Raw genomic sequence first — 19,592 nt, 5'->3', positions numbered from 1 at the left:
GGATCTTCAAGAATAGTGTTTAATTGTAGTGTTTAAGTTTCTTTATTCTCCGTGCAACATGAGTGGAATAAAGAATAAATGAGTTTTGAATGCACCACCATTTTCTGCTTCCTGTATTTTACACACTCACCCTGGAGGAGAACCGAAAAAAATCTAAAGAAGAGACTAAGAAGTGAATCACTAAACTACAAAGAAGAAAAACAGAAAATAAAGCCCTGCACTGTGTGGCAGTAACTGTAATCAAAGCTCATGCAGTACCTCCTGACAACATTTTCCAAAACACAAAATGAAAACATGTTTTGACATGAAAAGAGAAGAGCCCAAACCTTTGCTCCCTGGTACTGAAAGACAAAATCCTGCAGTGGTGGTAGTTTGAGCAGCTGACTGCACAGCTGAAAATGAGCTTCAACAAAGAAAGACTTATTACGCAGCGTGATGAATTGACAAAGAACAGATCAAGGTATTGAGTGAAAAAAGTCACATACAGGGTATCTGCTCTCTTCTGATTGTTGCAGTAAAAAGCTTCTCATAGCATTTCACTCAATAATCAAACTACTGTGACAGCGATAAGTCTTAAGATTCAAAGATAGTGTGGAATTGGCCTTAAACTCCTTCCAGATGATGAGTTTTTCTGTTAATACTGTTTCTTAAACTGTATGCTCATACAGGATAAATGCTTATTATATAAAATAAAATAAAATAAAAAATATATAATATATAATAATAATAAAAAAATAAAAAGAAGAAAAAACAAAGAAACCAAGTGACTGACATTGGACAGTGTAAACTTATAAGGCAGCACAAAAGCTCCACTCACAAGGATGTATCTCCCCATAGTCATGTTAAAAAGGGAAACTTAACACAAATAAGGAACATCAATAAAATCCTGTTAAATATTTAATATGGGATCCATGGTAACTGTAAAGATACTTAATAGTTCATTCAGAAAATCTAAAAATCATTTGAATTGATTTTTTTCCTCATCAATCTACACTCATTAATGACAAAGTGAAAAGAGAAATTTAGATTTTTTTTTTAATCTATTAAAAAAGGAAAAACTGAAATATCACACTGACATAAGTATTCACTTACACTTGAAATTTAGTTCAGTTTCCTCCCATTTCTTTTGATCAGATAGATTTAGCTGATTGTACATGATTTGGAAAAGCACACACCTGTCTATATAAGGTCTCTGTTACAAGGCTGCTCCTTCTTGCAATAGTGTGAACTTTCACAAATGTCACCATTTAAGGGTTTTATTAAGCAAAGCTAAAGGGTAGCAACAAACCAAGATATCAGCAGTGTCAGCAGTGTCTGGGTAACAAATAATGGAAATGTGCACCTAAAGCACCTAAAGGACTCTGAGAAACTGTGAGAAACTGACTGTGAGAAACAAGATTCTGTCTTGTCTGATGAAACCATTGAACTGTTTGGCTCCAATTCTAAGTGTCATGTTTGGAAGAAACCAGACACAGTTCATCACCTGCACAATATCATCCCAACATTGGAGCAAGGTGGTGGCAGCATCAGGTTGTTGGGGTGTTTTTCAGTGGCAGGGACAGGGAGACTTTTTCAGGGCACAGTACAGAGTATCGTTAATGAGGACCTGGTCCAGAGAATCGATTACCTCAGACTAGGCTAAGGGGTTCACCCTCCAACAGGACAATTACCAGATGAAATATCCTGATGTAGCTCTACCAGAACCCTGACGTGTACCCAATTAAACATACAGAAACATGTCCACCAATGGTCCCCATCTAACCTGACAGAGCTTGAGAGGATCTGCAGAGAAGAATGGCAGTAAATCCAAATCCATGTGTAGAAAGCTCGTCATGTCAAGAAGATTTGAGACTGTAAATGCTGCCAAAGGTGTAACTACACCTAAGTACAGTAAGTAAAGTAGAGTAAAGGGTCTGAATACTTATGCCAATGTGATATTTCAGTTTTGTATTTTTAGTAAATGCAAAAAATCGAAAATTCTGTTTTATCTTCGTCATTAAAGGGCTACTGTCTTAATAGCTTTTCTTAAAGAAAAACAAGGTGAAATATCCATACATTTGTGACTGCATCAAATGCATATTTTATTTTTTAATGTTTTATTTTGAATGAGTAGCACATCTGCCCAGTGTAGTGGTTAATGTTCATCAGTGGATTCAAAATCACTTATTACATTCAAAATACATTTGTTCCTATGTAACAAACTCAACACTTAAAAATTTAGTTGCCACCAAAATACAGTAGAACAGGAAAAGCCACTGTAACATATTAACTGATTACATGTCAAAATTATTTTACTGCCTTGTGTTTGATTACAGAAAATTATTACAAAGATGTAATGCACAGAAATAAAATACAAAAAAAAGACCAATTTTCTACTTTTGAATGTTTTGCTTTATTTAATATCTTTAAGTCTTAGAGTGTGTTTTAAGTAAAGCACTTTGTTGAAAGGTGCTATAAAATAAAATTGTACTGTATTTTACCTTGAAAATTAAATCATCCAGTTTATGCAGTTTATCCTCACAACGATGGTCTCAAACTAAAATTCACAGCACAGTGCTGTAGATTGCCATGAGGAAAAACTGTTTACTATGGAGTGAAAGCTGATACCACTGTCCTCTCACTGCAGAACCTGCAGCTTAACATCTTTATGTAATCAGATACACAGAGAATGACCTTTAAATCTAAATTTTTCTATTAAAAAGGGGCAGTTTTAAAGACTTTACATGGTTTCTGTCATAATGACAAAACATGATGTGGGCTTTACGTACATTTGGGATACAAAGCAAGTGCATCCAACACTACTCCCAAAGACCAAAAGAGGAAGCCCGTTGCAGCACTTCAATATCACTGCTGATTTTCACTGTAGAAAAGAGAAGATAATCTCTGTTTTCTCTCTTATTAGCCACACACTCATAGCTTAGTGCCTTTAACAGCGCTGTTGACTAGAGGAAGTGCTGCACTTTCCATAGGATGGCATAAGATGGAAAGACTGATTCAAAATCAGTGCTCAGAAGACTCATGATGACACATAATGAGAGGCTGTGCCTGTCCCAGATGATGTCATGGCAAATAATATTGACACTGACTGTACTGTCTCAATGTCTATGTGAGACTGTGTCTCTGGAAAAATAATTCATAGAATAGAAAGTCAAGGACACAATGTCCAAACACACAGGTGAAGTAATGATTTTACACCCAGTCTAATGGATGTTTTGTCCAAACAACACCATAACAGTTTGTGTTAACACAGCTAAGAACAGAAGGGAACACCCACTTGAACAATGTGAATAACTGTTGAGCAACTTTTGAACAGCCCCACCTACAACAGACACTATTTAGAGTACATAGCATTATGATTAATATTGGTAATTGAAAAACTCCCTGCAGGCAGGAATGTGCAATCACGGACTGAGTGTCTTGTTTGTCATGCCAACACTCAACATACTTTTTCACTTAATATGGCAAGTAAAGACTGTAATGGGAAACACAATGAGAAAAATCACACTGGTTAAGGCTGAATAATTTGACACAGCAAGAGTGTAATCAATTTACCACAAATAATGTTGGAAATATTATGTTTATTTATAAAATAGATTTATTGAGACTTTAGATTGTCACTGTCCAAATAAGCACAGGCACTGTACAGAGCACTTTATAATGTCTGATAGCAAATGTTAATAATAATGTGATTGTATCTCATCTCAGACTACAAAACTTTTTGAAAGCAACACTGTTTAAAAAGGTCACTAAGAAAATAAACTGTATTTGCATCATGCTGACAACATTTACCACAATTAATTTGAATCTTTAAACATAGAAGACAGATGATGAAATATCATGATAGCACATTTATCCACATTACCTGTTAAGTAGCAGAATGAAATGAAAACCTAAAGATAAGAGCCTAACCTTACACATTAGATTATTGATTGATTGACCTACACAGACGTACATCTCTCCCTAATCCCATGCAACTGTCAGAACTGTAAAATGGTTAACAATTATTATTTCTTATCCCTACACTGCAGATCCACAGTTATATACAGTACGCTGTACATTAAAACACCTTTAAACCGGGGCATCGTGTGGCGTAGTGGTCTAAGCAGGCTACTCGCTGCAGTTGGCCCCGGTTCGAGTCCTGCATCGGACGGCCTTTCCTGTCTCTCTCTACCATCCTGTCCAATAAAGGCACAAAAGCCCAAAAAAATATACTTAAAAAAAACACCTTTAAACCTATGCTGACAATATCATGCTTACTCATTTAACATGACGACAACGATCACTTTTGAAAAGCAAATCATGCAGGCAACCCATTGACCCCAGTAAATAACCAAAGCAGGTCACTGTACATGACAGATGACAGTGGATCTCTCTCCTCTTTCTAAATCTTTAAAGTCCAGGATCACAGAGACCCAAGAGAATGAATGACTTAAAACAGCTTTTGTTCTGCTTTCACAATTCTGTCTCCTTCTCTTCACCTTCACCTGTTTCTAAGTAATATTCATCATCTGTTGTTGTGTCTGAGCTGCTGTCGGAAGACTCCTCAAAGGTGCTAAGGCTGGAGATGTAACCTCTAGAGGGCAAATGCCCTCTGGAGGACTGGCTGTCCACTGACTGTGGTACTCCTGGTGAGCTGGGAAATGTAGGGGAGGAAAGGCTGGAGGGTTTAGACATGCGTCTAGAGAGTGGTGATAGGGGAGGTGTTGGAGGTGGTGTTGGGGGACCCTCTGTATCCCATCCAAAGTGACAAGTGTTAGAGCTCCGCAGGTGGACTGGCTTTGAGGCTTTGGTAGTTAAAGTTTGAGAAACTGAGACTCCTGAGCTCCAGTTTGCCAAGCGCCTGGTTAGTGATCGTGGAAGAGATCTTGATCTCATTTTACCAGGGTCACTACTACAGTTATTTGGAGGCTGGCAACCATGTTCCAATGTGGTCCAATCAGCTGTGAAAGACCACTGATCCCAGTCTTTGTCATTGCCTCCACAAGTCAAGGAAGATTCAGAAAGGTCACCCACACTCTTGAATCTGGAACCAGTGGAGATGCGTCCAGGCCCTGAGGGTCGACTGGAAAGTACAGAGCTCACAGAAAATGACCTTCCAGGCTCAATGCCATACTTTAAGTCTGCATATGAGGATGTCAAACGCTCCTTGTCCGGTCCTGGACCTGCACTTGGAGGACCTGTGGACACCCGGCTTCGTCTTGAACCCCCCAGGCTGATTCCCTCTCCTGGCTCACATGGTGAGAAGGATTCCCTGCGATGCTGCAGCTTTGGGCTGTAGAAGACACTGTCATCTGTTACGTCAGGTGGGGAATATGGGGAGAGTGGGGAAAGAGAGGAGAAGGGGGAGAAGGGGCTCCTGGGACTGGATGCGGATTTCCTGAACTGAGTAGGATAACCACCAGATGGGTCAGGGCTCCTACCAGGACTGGGATCTCTACATGAGGGGAACTGGTTTGTGGGTATATAATCTATCCTGTTGTTGTTGTAAAAGTCAAACTGGTAGGTTGTTGGGCTGTGGGCTGTTAGATGAACTTGTGTTTTACTTTCAGACTTGTGTCCCACACAAGTCTCCCACTCATTTTGTTCAGTTTCTGGAGTTGATTTGTCTGACCAAATGGAGAATTGATCTCCTGCCATTGTGTTACCAACAGCTGAGGGTGGTATAACAGTGTATCTGTTTGTACCCTCCGTTAGCCTTTCATTTTCCTTCAACACCATTTCCCCCTTTTTCTCTCGCTCCTCTAGTGTTTTGCTTCCATCAACATTGATTTCACTGTCACTCACTGAAGGTGTTTGGGAGGACCGTTTCCATTTCCATGGAAATGACAGATCGTCATCAGACCGTCTAGTGCTGAATGTTTGTCTCAGTCTGTTGAGGACCTGGTCCATTTTGTTGTTGGTCTTGTTGGCCCTCTCTGAGTCTGACCTTGGCAAAGTGGAGTTTGGTGTGCTGACACTTCTCTTCAGTGCAAACCGGCTTCTCTTTGGGCTTTGTTCACTGCTGCTCTCCACTGAGAAGAATCTGCCTTTACCCAGTACATTCTCCTTTGTTCTTCTGTTGCAGCCTTCGTCATCCTGGGACTGACTCTCTGTTGAGCTGCCACAACTGGAGCTCTGATCTGACTGACTACATGGTTCACCTGACGCTCCCTTACTCTGCATTGTGTGTGGCTGTTGACTTAACTTGGTCTCCAAAGAAACCACTGTGTTTGCAATATGTTGCAAAGGTTTAGATATGGTGTTCTTTGGGGAAGCTGTAGCTGTATCTACTTTTGATTTAATGCTGTAAACCAGTGTCTCAGTTACACATGTTGAAGAGGAGCTGTGTGGCTTATCACTTTGCAAACACTGTGAGCTGACATGAAATCTGTTGTTGACAAGTAATATTTGGCCATTCTGGTGATCTTGGCTGATATTCTTGCCGTGATTATTGTTGACTTGATCAGTTTCTGAAACCCCAAACTTTGAACTGTCTTGTGTGGCAGCTTTGTTTTGGAAAGGCAAAGATAAGATCTGGGGTGGGCTGATAGGTGACAGAGGAGGTTTGAAAGTTGGTATGGTCATGGCTGCACCTGGATCAGTATGTAAGGAAAGAAGTGGACTATAAATTGATTGAGAGGCTTGTTGGAAGAGGGGTGATCTGGGTGTTAAAGTCTTAGATTCTCCCTGTGTTGACCTGCTAGACATAAGAGTGGAGTAGGGTGTGGAGCTATAACGAAGTTTATAAGCACTTGAAAAGTCAGGAGGGAAGGAGAGAAGAGCAGAGGAACTGCATTGGACTGTGCCAGACTCCACTGATAATGTCCTCTCCTGCCTGGGTGTGGTTAGCTCATGTTTTCCCTGGTCAGAGATTGTAGTGTCACACAGTCTTTGATTGGACCTCTCTTGCTCTCTGGATGTTAAATCAGCAGAGTCAGATGACAGGGAACGATATTTCCCTCCTTTCCCTATCTCTATCCTGGAGGTTTTGGGGTTAGGGGAGCACAGAGATGTATTTGTGGTTGGACTGTTTGATCTTAGAAAGGAGAAAATGAAGGGAGCTCTAACACATCTGGGAGACCTGGAAGGAGATAGAGGAGTAGTTGGGGCTCCAGATAGATGTGGGTTCTCCACTGTGACAGGCTCTGAATGCTGCAGGTCCACCGAGTCCTCCCACGTTACTCGTCTCACTCTCTTTCCCTCTACCCAGGGGCGCGGTGTCTTTGGGTCTCTTTCTGGGCTGCCTGAGAATGTCCTCCCTTCCTTAGGGATGGGAGTTTTTGAGTAGATGGGGCTAGTAATGATTGGGGTTGGAGGGGGGGTTAGCAGCGATGGGAGAGTGGTAGTGGTGGGAGAAGATGCAATGGCAGAAGTAGTAGGAGGAGTAAGAAGTGATGGGCTGGGGTCAGATGTGGTTGAAGAGGTAATGGATGCAGTGGATAAATGGCTATACTTTGTTTTAGACAAAGCACTGACTGTGGGGATCAGGGTGGACACTGTTTTAGGCTGGAAAGGTTTGGGAATTGAGCCGTAGCTTCTTTCAAAGCCAAGAGGTGTGGTTGTGCTGGTGAATTTGGGTGTTTGGGGAGAAGAGCCAGTGTGAGCAGAAGTATAAGTACTGGCCTGAGAAGAAACTGGATGAGAATGGAAGGAGAAACTAGTATTGGTGTTTGGGGTTGGGGTTGCGGGGAGACCAGAAGTAGCTTTAGAAGTAATACCTTTACTGTTGTGAGTGATGGTCGTAGCAAGAGAAAGAGAGTGTTTGGCAAACTTTTCCTTGTTATGGGGAGATGCAAGGGTGCTGTTGTTTTGGATGAGCAGTGATTTTTACTGTATTTTCTGCTGCTCTCAGTGGGTGTATTTGAGCTCTTTGGATTAAGCAAAGTAGGTGGTGATACAGTGACATTGGCTGTAAATGAACTATTACTTACATCACGCTTGCTGAGATCTTTAAGATGACTCAGTGCTGTTTGTGGTGTAGCTCTGGTAATTTTAGACAAAGACAAAACATCAGGCACATGATAAGGCTTTTGTGGTTCTTGGATGTTAAAATTGGAATGATATTGCTGTTTGGAAAGCCTGTCTGATTTGTGGTCAGGTGAATCTTCAGAATTTCTTTCTTTGAGGTTGGGAGTTCCTCTCTGAGTCTTCATAACAATGTTCATGTTACCTTTGCAAACTGACTCTGCTGTGTTATTGTTGTCTCTGTTATTGGGGATTTGACTACTGAATCTTTTGTTGTCAGTTGGATCTGGCGAAACCAAGCCACTATTATCACTGCAAGGTTTGTCCAAGGTTTGGTATTTGATGTTGGTTGGATCATTGGCGGTTAGAGGGGAACTGTCTTCTGGGGTAACTTGTTTCCACCAGGAAGTAGATGTCAGGGTGGTCCCTCTAGGAAGGGAGCGGGTTTTTAGGAGGGCAGAAGGATCATATGGGAAATGTCTCGGTGAGGAGACTAAGCTCTTTGGGGATAGGTTTGTATTTTTATCTGAACCCCTGCAGTTCTGTTGCCTCTCTGTTGTTCCTCTACTCAGAAATGCCAGTTTGGAACCTGTTTGGGGTTGTTGGGTAAAGGATGTCTCTTCTGTGTCCCTTTTTATAGGTGTAGTTGAAAAGATGTGTGATTCAGATATGTTCCCATCTCTGTGGTTGGAGGATGACTGAGAAAGGACAGACCCGGTTTGAGTTGTCCTATAAGAAATGGACGATGGAGGGAGACAGGACTTTGGCCTCTCTTGCTCATTATTGTTGAGAAAGGTCTGACAGAGGTTTGTCGCTATCAGGTTTCCTTCAAGATCACTTGTCAAAGGGTTTTCCTCAGAGAAGGTGGAGGCTGCATTAGAGGTCCGGCCACTGGAGTTGATTCTTCTTAAAGACAGAAGCAGACTGCTAGTTGGTGGTTTGGAGCTTAAAGCTGAGACTGCTCCTTGATGGCCAGTTTGTGGATGTCTCCTTTGTTCATTTGGGCTACAGCACAGGGGAGATAGTGGAGATGCAGTTGTGACTAGAGGGCTTATAGCACCTGCATCTAGTTTCTTGTTGTCCATTCGCCCAGAGTTTACATCCAGAGGGACAGTCTGAATAATTTTCCTCTTAGAGTCATACTCCAGTCTTGCAGGACCACTCTCAGTTGACCGGTCCACTGTATTCCTCCTGGTACCCAGAAATGGGACTCTCAGTTGGGCCTGCAATTCATCTGTCAACACACTCTCCACACCATGTTGGTATTGAGTCTCCTGAAAGCATCCATGTGCATGGTTTGCCACAGTGTTTGTCACATCTTGTAAACTGCCTTGGACTTCTGAATTTCCAGTTCCCTCAAATCTTTTGGTCCGTCGTAGTCGGCCACTCCAGTGTGGAGCAAGAACTGTGACTACTGTGGAAGACAGCATGGTTACAGCAGGGTTGGATAATTCCTCACAATTCTTTTGGTACCCAAGCTTTGTATGGTCCTTTATATCTTCCTCTAGCTCTTCTGATTCAGAGCTAGTCCTTTTTGGTTGTGCCTCACATAGAAATATGTGCAAGCCATTATGCTCATGTGGTCCAAAGTCACCATGTGACAAATGATGATTTACATTCAAGTTCCTGTTAGTCTCCAGTTCATTGCAAACAACTATGATAACTTCTTCCCTCGAGGCTGGAAATGGTACTGTCTCTGGTAACAGGCAGTCACTGTCCGTCTCTGTGGGGGTTTCTGATGGTGATGTTCGTCTGTTAAACTGTTGAAAGGAAAAGAATTACTGCAGAAAAAAGATGTTGTGTACTAAAAAGCAATTTGCCAAACAACTGCAACATGAATTTTAAAATGAATTAACCATATTACATTCATTATATAACTAAGAAATAATGTTAAAATTAAGGTTTTAAATTTCATTTATGCGCTTTCTAAATAAAGTTACCCAGATAATGATTCATATGGCCACATAACCTCCCAGAGAAGATTTGTGTTTATAACCACAGACCAGGTATGTACAGCTCTGTCCATATCATTGTAGCTTAACTCTTTTCATACGTCAACTTCGGTCATATCATACCAACGCAAATTCTGTGCACAGCAAAGTAAAATGCAGTTACAGTGAGCATGCTATCAGAATTGTAAATTGTGTGCTGGCAGAAGCCACAGCTTCTCTAAAGCTCCTGTTCCCATGGTGCAACTATTTAAGAGATTCAGCCCTTGACAAACAGGTTATTTTGAAAGACGAGAGATTTCCAAGGACAGACACAAAGCACACACACCCTGCCCCTTCTAATACTTAAAATAATAACCAATCTCAGGTGTTGTATGCACTGTCACCTATTATGATTTCAGAGAATTTCAATGGCTTTGAAATTGTTGCTTTAAATTATGTACCTGAAGCACTGATACACTGAAGCACGGGAATATTTTGGATTAACATTTGTTCTGTGTCAGATTATAAACCAGTGTTCCATTTAGATTATGGTATATTATGATAAAGACTGTGGATGATCTTTACCTGACAGTAGCTGTCCCCAGTCTCAGCTCTCCATGGTTCAGTCGAACTGGCAAAACAGGAGAGAGCAGACACATAAAAACCATTAGACACACTAGTCAGGATTACACCGCTTACCACTTACCTGTAGACTGAACATTATGGACAGTATGCACAACTTGTTGCAGTTACCCAACATAGTGAGTTTGAACTATGGCTACTGAGCTTTGATTATATATTTGTTGACTGTCTAATTATTATTGGGTGAGTTATTCACACCAAAATTGAAGGCGAAGAGGAATAAATTTGACAAGGCAGTTAAATCACATAGACGATACAGAAATTTTTTTTTTTGTCATCATTTATGTTGAATTATAGTATGTATTTACAATAAATATACTCTCACTGATATTTGATGGGCACTTTACCTGTTTGACAGCCTGAGGAAAGATTATTTTTGATACTGAGATGGGGAAACAGGCAAGTGATCTGGGCTTATTGTTTTCACAGAGACTTTATGAACATGATAGTTAAGATGTGAAAATAAAGTGTTTCACGATTTTATGACTGATAACAAACTGTGAAAATTAATAAGGTATCTCAGCAGCAATAAGTGTAATATCTGCTCTCAGAAAACACACTCTCATATATCATTCAGACATACCCTGGCTTCCTGAGCTCTGCTGTAATGTTTTTGTGTGAAACATCTGAGAGATTAAATGTCTCACATTTGCCACAGCAATGTGGATCAACAGGATGCCCAGCATTCTTCTGTTCTGTCCCCCTTTACTAAATTGTTCTCACTGTCACTTGTGCACACCTCACAACCATTTATGAAAGCGCTTGCAGGGCATCTTTATGTTGGACATGGCAGCACATGGATCACATGTGTCTACTGCCAGACACGCACGCACGGACGCACGCAAGCACACTTTTATGTCTTTATAAGGTCATGTTGGTGTGACTGCAGGCGGCTCAGAGAGTTGATGAGGTGTGTCTCTTGAACCAATAAAGCCTCTTTAATCAATGATCTTTATTGACGAGTCTAATAAAACCTCTGGCACAGTGTGCACAACTCCCTGTTATGCAAATAAGTACAAGTGAAACTTTGCAGTACACACTCAACCAGTTTTTATGCAGTTAAGCAGTTATTATGTCATATCAGATCTGATCTAAATAGATCAGGTTTAACCTAAAGTAATCTCAAACACTGCGGTGCTGCTGATCTGTAGATGATATATGACAATTTATGACACTGTAAACTGTGAGAATGTATGGTCAGGGTTCCTTAAAGGGTGGTAATAGCTTTATATCTCTATATACTGGATTCACTAGAACATATTAGCCTTGGAGGGGGGATCACTGTTAGGTGCACTTCCTTGTTTATCCAAGGAGCTGACTCTTCCTGATAGGGTGTCACAGGCTAAAGTACGCAGACAGGGTTGAGTGGTTCAGTTACCGTTTGATTTAATGATGGAAAACCTGATTGAAATGACCTTAAATAGGACTGAGAACAACAGAAGCATCTTCCAATTCTGTTCAAAGTGGATACTGTGCACAACACTGCTGGCATGATAAAACCTGCTTTCTGTTGCACTGTAATGAAAAGCTCTGAATCTCATTAATATGTGTCTTACCCTGGCTTACCTGTGAGGACAGGAGCCAGACTTCAGTTTGAGTTTTAGTTCTTGTTTGTCAAGGCTTAGACTCTTGGAAAGTGTTAAAAAGAGAGAGGTGGCGAATCTGGGTCCAGAAGGCTTCTGGATCTGGATCTCTGAACCAGCACAGTAGGAAGATTCCTTCTGTTTTATTCTGTTTGCTCCAGATATCAGTGCTGCAACAGATTCAGAGCAGCTCATTAAGTGCTGGACATTGACATTATCAAGGTTTAATATATTCTTCATGTTTTTGTATCAGAAATGTTATTTGTGTCTATGTTCGTGTGTGTGTGTGTGCACGTGTTCAACCTCTGTGTGGTCCCTCCTGGCTGATGGCTGATAGGTGATGGTCTTGATCTGTTGTGGTTTCATCACCAGAGTGATCTTCTTGCTGGAACCTCTCAGCAAATGTTTTGTTCTGCTGTGCTCTTAAAAAAAAAAAAAAAAAAAAAAAAAAAAAAAAAACAAAAAAAAAAAACACAAAAAAAGTGAAGGAATTCATCTTCATTCATTTCTAATGATGGATTCATCATTTCAATCTTTTACTCATGTAAAAATGCTAAAGATTGCTTGTTCTAGCCCTTACACCACCGGTCCTTGTGCAGCCCTACTGAGGCAGCTGGTAGTGCCTTGATGAAGGAGGTACGATCAAGCATAGATACAACCTACAGCATTTGTCATCTGGGCTTATCATGGACAGTATCACGTGTAACTGGGCCTTAATTACATCCCCCACAGTGTCAATATCATTAGAAAACTGAGGGTAAAAACACGAGCACCCACAGTTCTTGTGGTCCCCACATGGTGTCCCTGTAGATGCCGTAGCGCTGACATGTGTTTACATTTCTGAAGAGGAGTATATCAGCTTTGATGCAAGCTCTGGTGCATCTTCTGTGTCTACCTGCAGAGGCTCCATAGTTACACCATAACCCTTGCATACACAAACATAAGTTAAATGTTAAGCAGCATTCTCTACCCAGCATCAAATTGGGGTGTTGCAAAAATGTATATTATCCATTACTGCTTCTGGTTATTGTCATGTATGACTAAGAGAGTCCTCACATTTGAGCAGCTGGAACCAGCACATTTGGTATTTTTGCTTGAAAAATGACTAAAACGATAAATAGTTTATCAAAATAGTTGCAGACTGTTGTGAAAAAAAAAAGAAAAAATAAGACCAATCTGATAAAACTAGAATGGATTGATGTTTTTAACCTTAATGTTTTTAAAGAGGTATGTAAGTCTGTGTACCTAATGTATCAAATGTATGGAGGCACAGCTGCAAAGTGTAATTTCTTATTGTAACTGTTTGAGAAAGATGATTGCTCTTGCTGTCTGAAACTATAACAGCCCCACTTGCAAGAGTGATAATAAACTCAGAAAGACACTGTCTTGATTGTGAGCCATTTTTATTACAGAATTCCCACCACACAGACTAATCAATTAATGATTTAATCATTAGTCCCAAGCATCTCTTAACCTTTATGCAATTCACTGGATTACAGAGAGTGGTTGTAATCTGACTGGTACAGTGTAGAAGAAGAAGAGGGCAGAAAACTAAAACAGCCATGCTTCCCTCTTCTTATCACTCTGACTGTGTTGCACAGATAGGATGTGGTTATATAATAATCCAAGTCTGCCCACTCCACACTTTCTCTTACAACCAGAGTAAAGCACTCACACACCCACTCACTCTAACATGCATATGCACATTTACTGCTGCAGCTCAATGCTGAACCCAAACTATGACCAAACCACCAACCACAATGGTGATACACAACAAAGATGAGGTGGAGCTCCAAATATGAATGTATGTGTTACTGCAACCTGTTTGATTAACATAACAAATGGTCTGTCACAGATGTTTCCAGGATCACTCTCTTTTATCTCATCTCAACAGTTGATGTGTGGATGGAAATCACTGATTAGGATCCAAAGGCCTGATAAAACCTGTGGTGCTTCATCACAGAGTGAATCATTTTGATTTTTCTTTTTCAGTAACATGGACCATCACACGGAGCTCTACCTCTCACTTGCCTTCAGGGCTGACTCACTGTCTTCATTAGAGCAAAATTTCTGTGAGACTATTATAAAAGCATGACATGACGGGACATGAGAGAGAAGCAGATAGAAATATGAGCAGGGAGGGAGATCTTCCTGTTCTTAAGCAGCTACCTCAGTGCCAAGACCAACACACCTTTCATGTGGATGGAACTGAGTGCTTTTAATCCTGCCTATGCTGGAGGCAACACAAGAAATCTTATGACATCACAGCCATATTAGTGGTTAGTGTAAACCTGTAAGTGACCATGTTTATTTAACCAGTAAGTGATAGGCCTGTGATGGTGGAGCATCAGGACCTGCTGTTAACATCATGTGCTACACCTCTTTCTCCATGATCACATGTTCACCTCATGTTCACCTGAGCTCAAAGGTACAGTGCATCTGCAATCTGTCATCAGTGTCTCACAGCTGAAATGATTATTTGATTCTGTTTACTAACACAGCTGGTTGGATCATTTTCTCCTTAGATAGATTGGACTGTAACTGCTCAACAGTAGGTCTGCAAATAAGGGTTACATTCATTGTTGCTGAATCTGTGGATTCATTTTACAATTAATCTTTAGTCTATAAGAAAAATCACAAGCCTGTGAAAACATTCTGTCACTGTTTCCCAAAGATTCTATCAACAATGATACAAAAAAAGTATATCCTATGTTTGGCATTTTTTCTTTGAGAGAGTGACTTAAATGATGGATTATGAAAACTTGTTTTTTCCCCTTTGATTGACTAATAAATGACTGGATAAACCGTTTCAGCCAGAACAGCAGAGAAACTGCTTCAGTGAAACCACACATCTGTGGTGGATCTGTGGCTGCAGATGTTAATCCATACAAAACACATTTACCCTGGAATTCTCAGTGTTTAGGCTTAGTCTTCTTTTTCTTTTCTTTTTTTTTACTCAAGTTTGCATTTGTACTTCCACCACCGTAACATCCAGTGTCTGTAGCTGGATGTTACAGCCCTTTATCCATCACTTTCAGCTAAAGCTGAAATTAAATTAATGTCTAACAATTTTGATAAATGATTGATTGCTTTAAGTAACTTCTGAAGCATAAATGCCAAGATTTCACTGGCCTCTTCCAGCCTCTAAATCAAGGATACTGCAGGTGTTGCAGCTGGAAGATTACTGATTTAATAACAATTGATATACAAAAGACCAGTATAACATTTTTTGGTAATTCTCTTTGTGTGCTGATTTTCCAGTGAATATAGTTTTACATATTTTAGGGCAGCATCTATGATCTACTCTCATAATTGATTCATCCTTGGATTTTTTTCTACATCAATTAATGGTTTGGTCTATAATGCCAGAAAATAGTGAATCACATCACCATCACAATTTCTCAGTGCCAACATTTCTTTATTTTATTTTAAACTTATAATGGCTAACAAGTAAAGATAGAGATCGATATTCACTTGTCATCAGAGAGGATGATGGAAACCAGAAAATATCCAAGGCTGAGAAGCTGTAAGCATTGAATTCTTGGCAGCTCCGCTTTAAAAATGATTGTACATTTAATCAATAACCAAAATGATTGCAAATTAATATTATGTTGATTGATTACTTGATTAATTGGCAGTTCTTTCAACTTCAAATATTATCAATAAAATCTTGTCTACTTTTTAAAAATTAGCTGAACTACTTCACGATCTTTGCCTTTTCTGTAGAAACCTCTACAAGTACGAATTCATCTCTCAGCATGCAATGTATCGGTTAATTTACTGTTCAAGTAAAAATATCAAATATTCTCCAGCTCATTTCTATTTTATATTAAATTGAATGTCAGTCAGTGAAAACAGGAATCAGATTTGTGTAATTTTTCACTATTTTCTGACATTTTACATTTAATAAATAATCTGAAACATTCAATTAGAGATGAACAAATAATCGAGATAATTGTAGTTTGTAGTAGTACTTAGGAGGTATTCTTTTTCAAATAAAAAAGTAAGAGTTCATTTAAATTATACTATGGACTGTTATTGCAAAAGTTCCCATTTTGAGAGTTAAATCCATAAAAAGGTCAGACTTTAGTGATCTCTGACCTGTTGATAAAACCTTAACACACTGCAGCCTGCAGTCAGGGCTGCAGCCATGTGACACATACGCTGTTTGTGAACTGTATCTCTGTTTGTTTTAATGCTTTGTGAGCTAATGACTGACTGTTATCTGCGAGAGACTCTCAGCTGCAGTGTGTGCTGTGAGTCTCATGCCTGGCTGTGGGCGTGTGCTTGGATCTGCCAGCTAACACTTACATAACCACAAGGATCCAGCCTGCACTAAAGTGTGGGTGTGTGCTCAGTACTGACAAACCCATGTAATGTTCCAATTACTGCAAACGATCTACACCCTAAACGTCTTTTCCAGCTTCATCCAGAGACAACTTAATGACTTTGCAGTGACTTCATGAGTTGTAAGAACAGATGAGGAGGACAGAATGAGACTTGTTCTGTTTGCTGCCACACCTTCAGCAGAGCTGTTTATCTTTCTATACATGGGTATGTGGGGGGGTTATTAAATGGGTATACAGGGGGGTGGGGCGTAGAGGGTAAGCTGTGGACATGCACAGTCAGCTGCACTGTGTATCTACAGTAGTAACAGGTCTGGAGTGGCCTGAATGTGGGCCTGCACAGCCACTGAAGCTGAACTGGACACAATCTTAACTGAACCAGATGACGCTAGTTTAGAGTAGCTTGTGTTAGTGTTACACTGCTAGTGAAGTGTATGACAAACTCATCCACACACACCAGCACAGGCTCAGGTATATTGACTATAACTTACATACGTCACGTTTTATGAGCGAGAGAAAGAGCATGTCACACAAAACCTTTTTTTTTTTTGGAAATAGCAATTTTACGCAAACCAAGAGCAGAAACACGCTTTTAAAATTAATGTTGGGAGACAAGTAACCATAATTTTGACACTGAATATATCTAAAATACTCTATTAAACACATTTAAGTAAAATTCTGGCTTTTATCATAAGTTATTTCCGGCCGCCTGTGCGGTCAAATAAGGTCTGAGCAGTATGATGCTGCTTAACCAAGAGTAAGATATGAAATGATTGGAATATTTTAATGCCGAATTTACTAATAATGAAGCCATGCATCGTTACAGGTATTCGTTTAGCTGTGAGACATGTATGTGATTTCAGACAAGCACTGCAGCGTTGAATATACAGATATTCAAAAGGAGTTCGGCTTTGGTTTATCTCCGTTCACCAGAACGTCTCGCAACGCGGCAAAAAGAGTCTCCAGCGAGGAAACGGAGACACAGAAAGTGCGCGACAACGTTTAACAGGTCGATGAAAACCATAACATACAGTACAGTTACAAAGTGGTTGATAAAATGACCTTTAAAGACAGTGTATTTACCTTGCAGCAGCGGTCCGTGCAGTTCGTGATGTCCTGCTCTGAAACCTCGCTCTCTCTCCTACAACTCTGGGCTCCAACTCTCCTGCGTCACTTGTTGACATGCTATTTGAACCGGTTCAGTCAGCCCTCGCTGCTCAGGCTCACAGGACAAAGCATCTTAAAAATGTGGCGTGGAACCCACAGAAACCGAACTGAGGACGATCCAAGTGCACGTCCATGTCAGTGTCAAGGTGGAGGTTAAAGTTCAACACATCAGACTGTCAGACAGGTGAGACCATGCAATCACTACCGGTTCCTGCGTCAGCCACATTTCCTTGTGCAGCTGCTTGATGCTCAGTGCTGCTCTGTTATGGCATTTTTTATTTTTATTTATCACATTCTTAAAGATAAACTGCTACTGCTAAATCTTGTGATCAGCACATGAAGATACATGAAGAAAGTTTCTGCAAAACCTTAAATAGCCTACAAACTTTTTTTTTTATCAATCACAAGATGCACGTGTTAATTCAAATGACAATTGCATTACATTACAATTCCCCATCCCTATCAGTAGCACATACATCTGATGGTCTTTATCCTGCATTTAAAGACAATGTGGGAACATGTCACTGAGATCACCTTTTGTCCCCATTCTGATGTTTAATGTGAACATTAGCTGAAGCTGACCTGTACCTGCAAGAATTTATACACTGTACTGCTGCCATATTATTGGCTGACTCAATAACTGCATGAACAAGCAGGTGAACAGGTGTTCATAATAGAGTGTGTTAACTGGTATAACTGTGTCTGTGTCTACCATAATTTAAACCGTAATGTCTTACTGGAATTTGTAGTTTCTGTCACCAATGTACACACTGATAAAACAAGACATCGTAAACTGTGATCATTTTGGTTAAGTGACTTCAACTTTAACCATTTTCAGTGCTGAATCCAGACGTATGCAGACTGATCCAAGTGCAGCTTTAAAGAAAACCACAAGAGGTCATTGTTGTTTCATAGAAAAAATATGTACTAGCTAGTCTACTAGCGGTTCCTCAAGACTGTCAGAGAAAGAAAGAAAGACAGAAACAAAGAGAGAAAGAAAGAAAGACAGAAACAAAGAAATAAAGAAAAAGAGTAGCCAAAACATTTCAGTATTTTTTATTTGCGCTGTTGCTGGATGCTTATTCTGTCTTCTCCATCAGTTTCCTGTGTCACATTTAAATGTCCGCAAAGCATGCTGGGAACTACCGAGGTTTAGTCTTCGCAGTTATTCAGTAAAGATAATCCATTATCAGTGCTTTGGGGGAACCCCTCCTCCCTCCTCCCCCGCAGAGGATGCGGGACAGTCTGACTGGTCCTGAGCTCTTGACTCCTCTCGGCTCAGAAGCGGTTGCGATCATCCTGAGAATCTCACCGGAATCTCGCTCTGGGATCAGGTTTCTTCTGTTTTTCTGGCTTTACCCCTCCGCTCCAAGTCTGGATTTGTGACATCATGACGGAATATTGAGGATAGTTTTAATTATGGTTCGCTTTAAATGTCCATGTTTACGGAGCTGCAGCTGAGGTTTCATTTGATGTCGGACTGGATTATTTCAGCGTGATGGATACACATGAGAGCGCAGTGCTCAAACTTTTTGTTGTTGGGATTTTGGGTGAGTAAGATTATTTTATGTGATTTTCTCTCTCTATTGTGTTATAGTCGTTTTTTCTTTTATAACAGAAATCTGTTCGCTTTATGCCAAGCAGTCACATCATCACTAAGTGCCTCTTGAAACTGGAGCAGTTCTAGCAGTTGTGGCCACTTTTCCATTATAGTCAGACATCTTTCACTAAACAATTTCATGCTGTTCTACAAATGCTCCACTGTATTACTGCACATTTACAGACTGCATGCCATGAATGCAGTCAGCTGTACAATGTGCACTGACTTCAGGTTGCTAAATGCACATAGTAAGGATGGCTATCAAATACTAGGATCATCCATCAAATCTCACAACACATACAGTGAACAGGAATATGCTGTACCATGGCATCATGCCCCAATGGACAGATCTGACCTATATCGGGGCCAATGGGAGTGG

The 19,592-nt window shown here is 40.3% G+C and overlaps 2 protein-coding genes across 5 annotated transcripts in view; one reads left to right on the top strand and one right to left on the bottom strand.

Moving 5' to 3' along the window:
• Positions 1-3,558: 3,558 nt before the first annotated feature.
• zmp:0000000991 (mucin-2) lies at positions 3,559-17,669 on the bottom strand. Of its 3 annotated transcripts, none has more exons than XM_056365041.1 (5): positions 17,530-17,669; positions 12,404-12,522; positions 12,074-12,270; positions 10,461-10,506; positions 3,559-9,704 (listed from the first exon to the last, which is right to left on the bottom strand). In XM_056365041.1, the coding sequence occupies exon 5, from the start codon at positions 6,685-6,687 to the stop codon at positions 4,453-4,455; it is 2,235 nt and encodes a 744-aa protein (XP_056221016.1). In that variant the 5' UTR covers positions 6,688-9,704; positions 10,461-10,506; positions 12,074-12,270; positions 12,404-12,522; positions 17,530-17,669; the 3' UTR covers positions 3,559-4,452. The 3 variants fall into 3 exon arrangements, with proteins under 3 accessions (XP_056221016.1, XP_056221014.1, XP_056221015.1); XM_056365039.1 differs by having other exon boundaries at positions 12,084-12,270; XM_056365040.1 differs by lacking the exon at positions 12,074-12,270.
• LOC130161637 (receptor activity-modifying protein 3-like) overlaps positions 17,660-19,592 on the top strand; it is a 33,995-nt gene continuing 32,062 nt past the window's right edge. Inside the window, exon 1 of one of the 2 annotated variants that reach the window (XM_056365043.1) lies at positions 17,660-17,797. In XM_056365043.1, coding sequence (XP_056221018.1) covers positions 17,746-17,797 — 52 coding nt within the window. In that variant the 5' untranslated portion in view covers positions 17,660-17,745. Of the gene's footprint in view, positions 17,798-18,352; positions 19,164-19,592 lie in introns of those variants that run through there. The other variant, XM_056365042.1, reaches the window with a different exon arrangement.

This window comes from Seriola aureovittata, chromosome 20 (assembly GCF_021018895.1).
Source record: "Seriola aureovittata isolate HTS-2021-v1 ecotype China chromosome 20, ASM2101889v1, whole genome shotgun sequence".
Taxonomy (NCBI): domain Eukaryota; kingdom Metazoa; phylum Chordata; class Actinopteri; order Carangiformes; family Carangidae; genus Seriola; species Seriola aureovittata.
The sequence above is the reverse complement of the archived record's forward strand: the minus strand, read 5'-3'. Positions and strand labels throughout refer to the sequence as shown.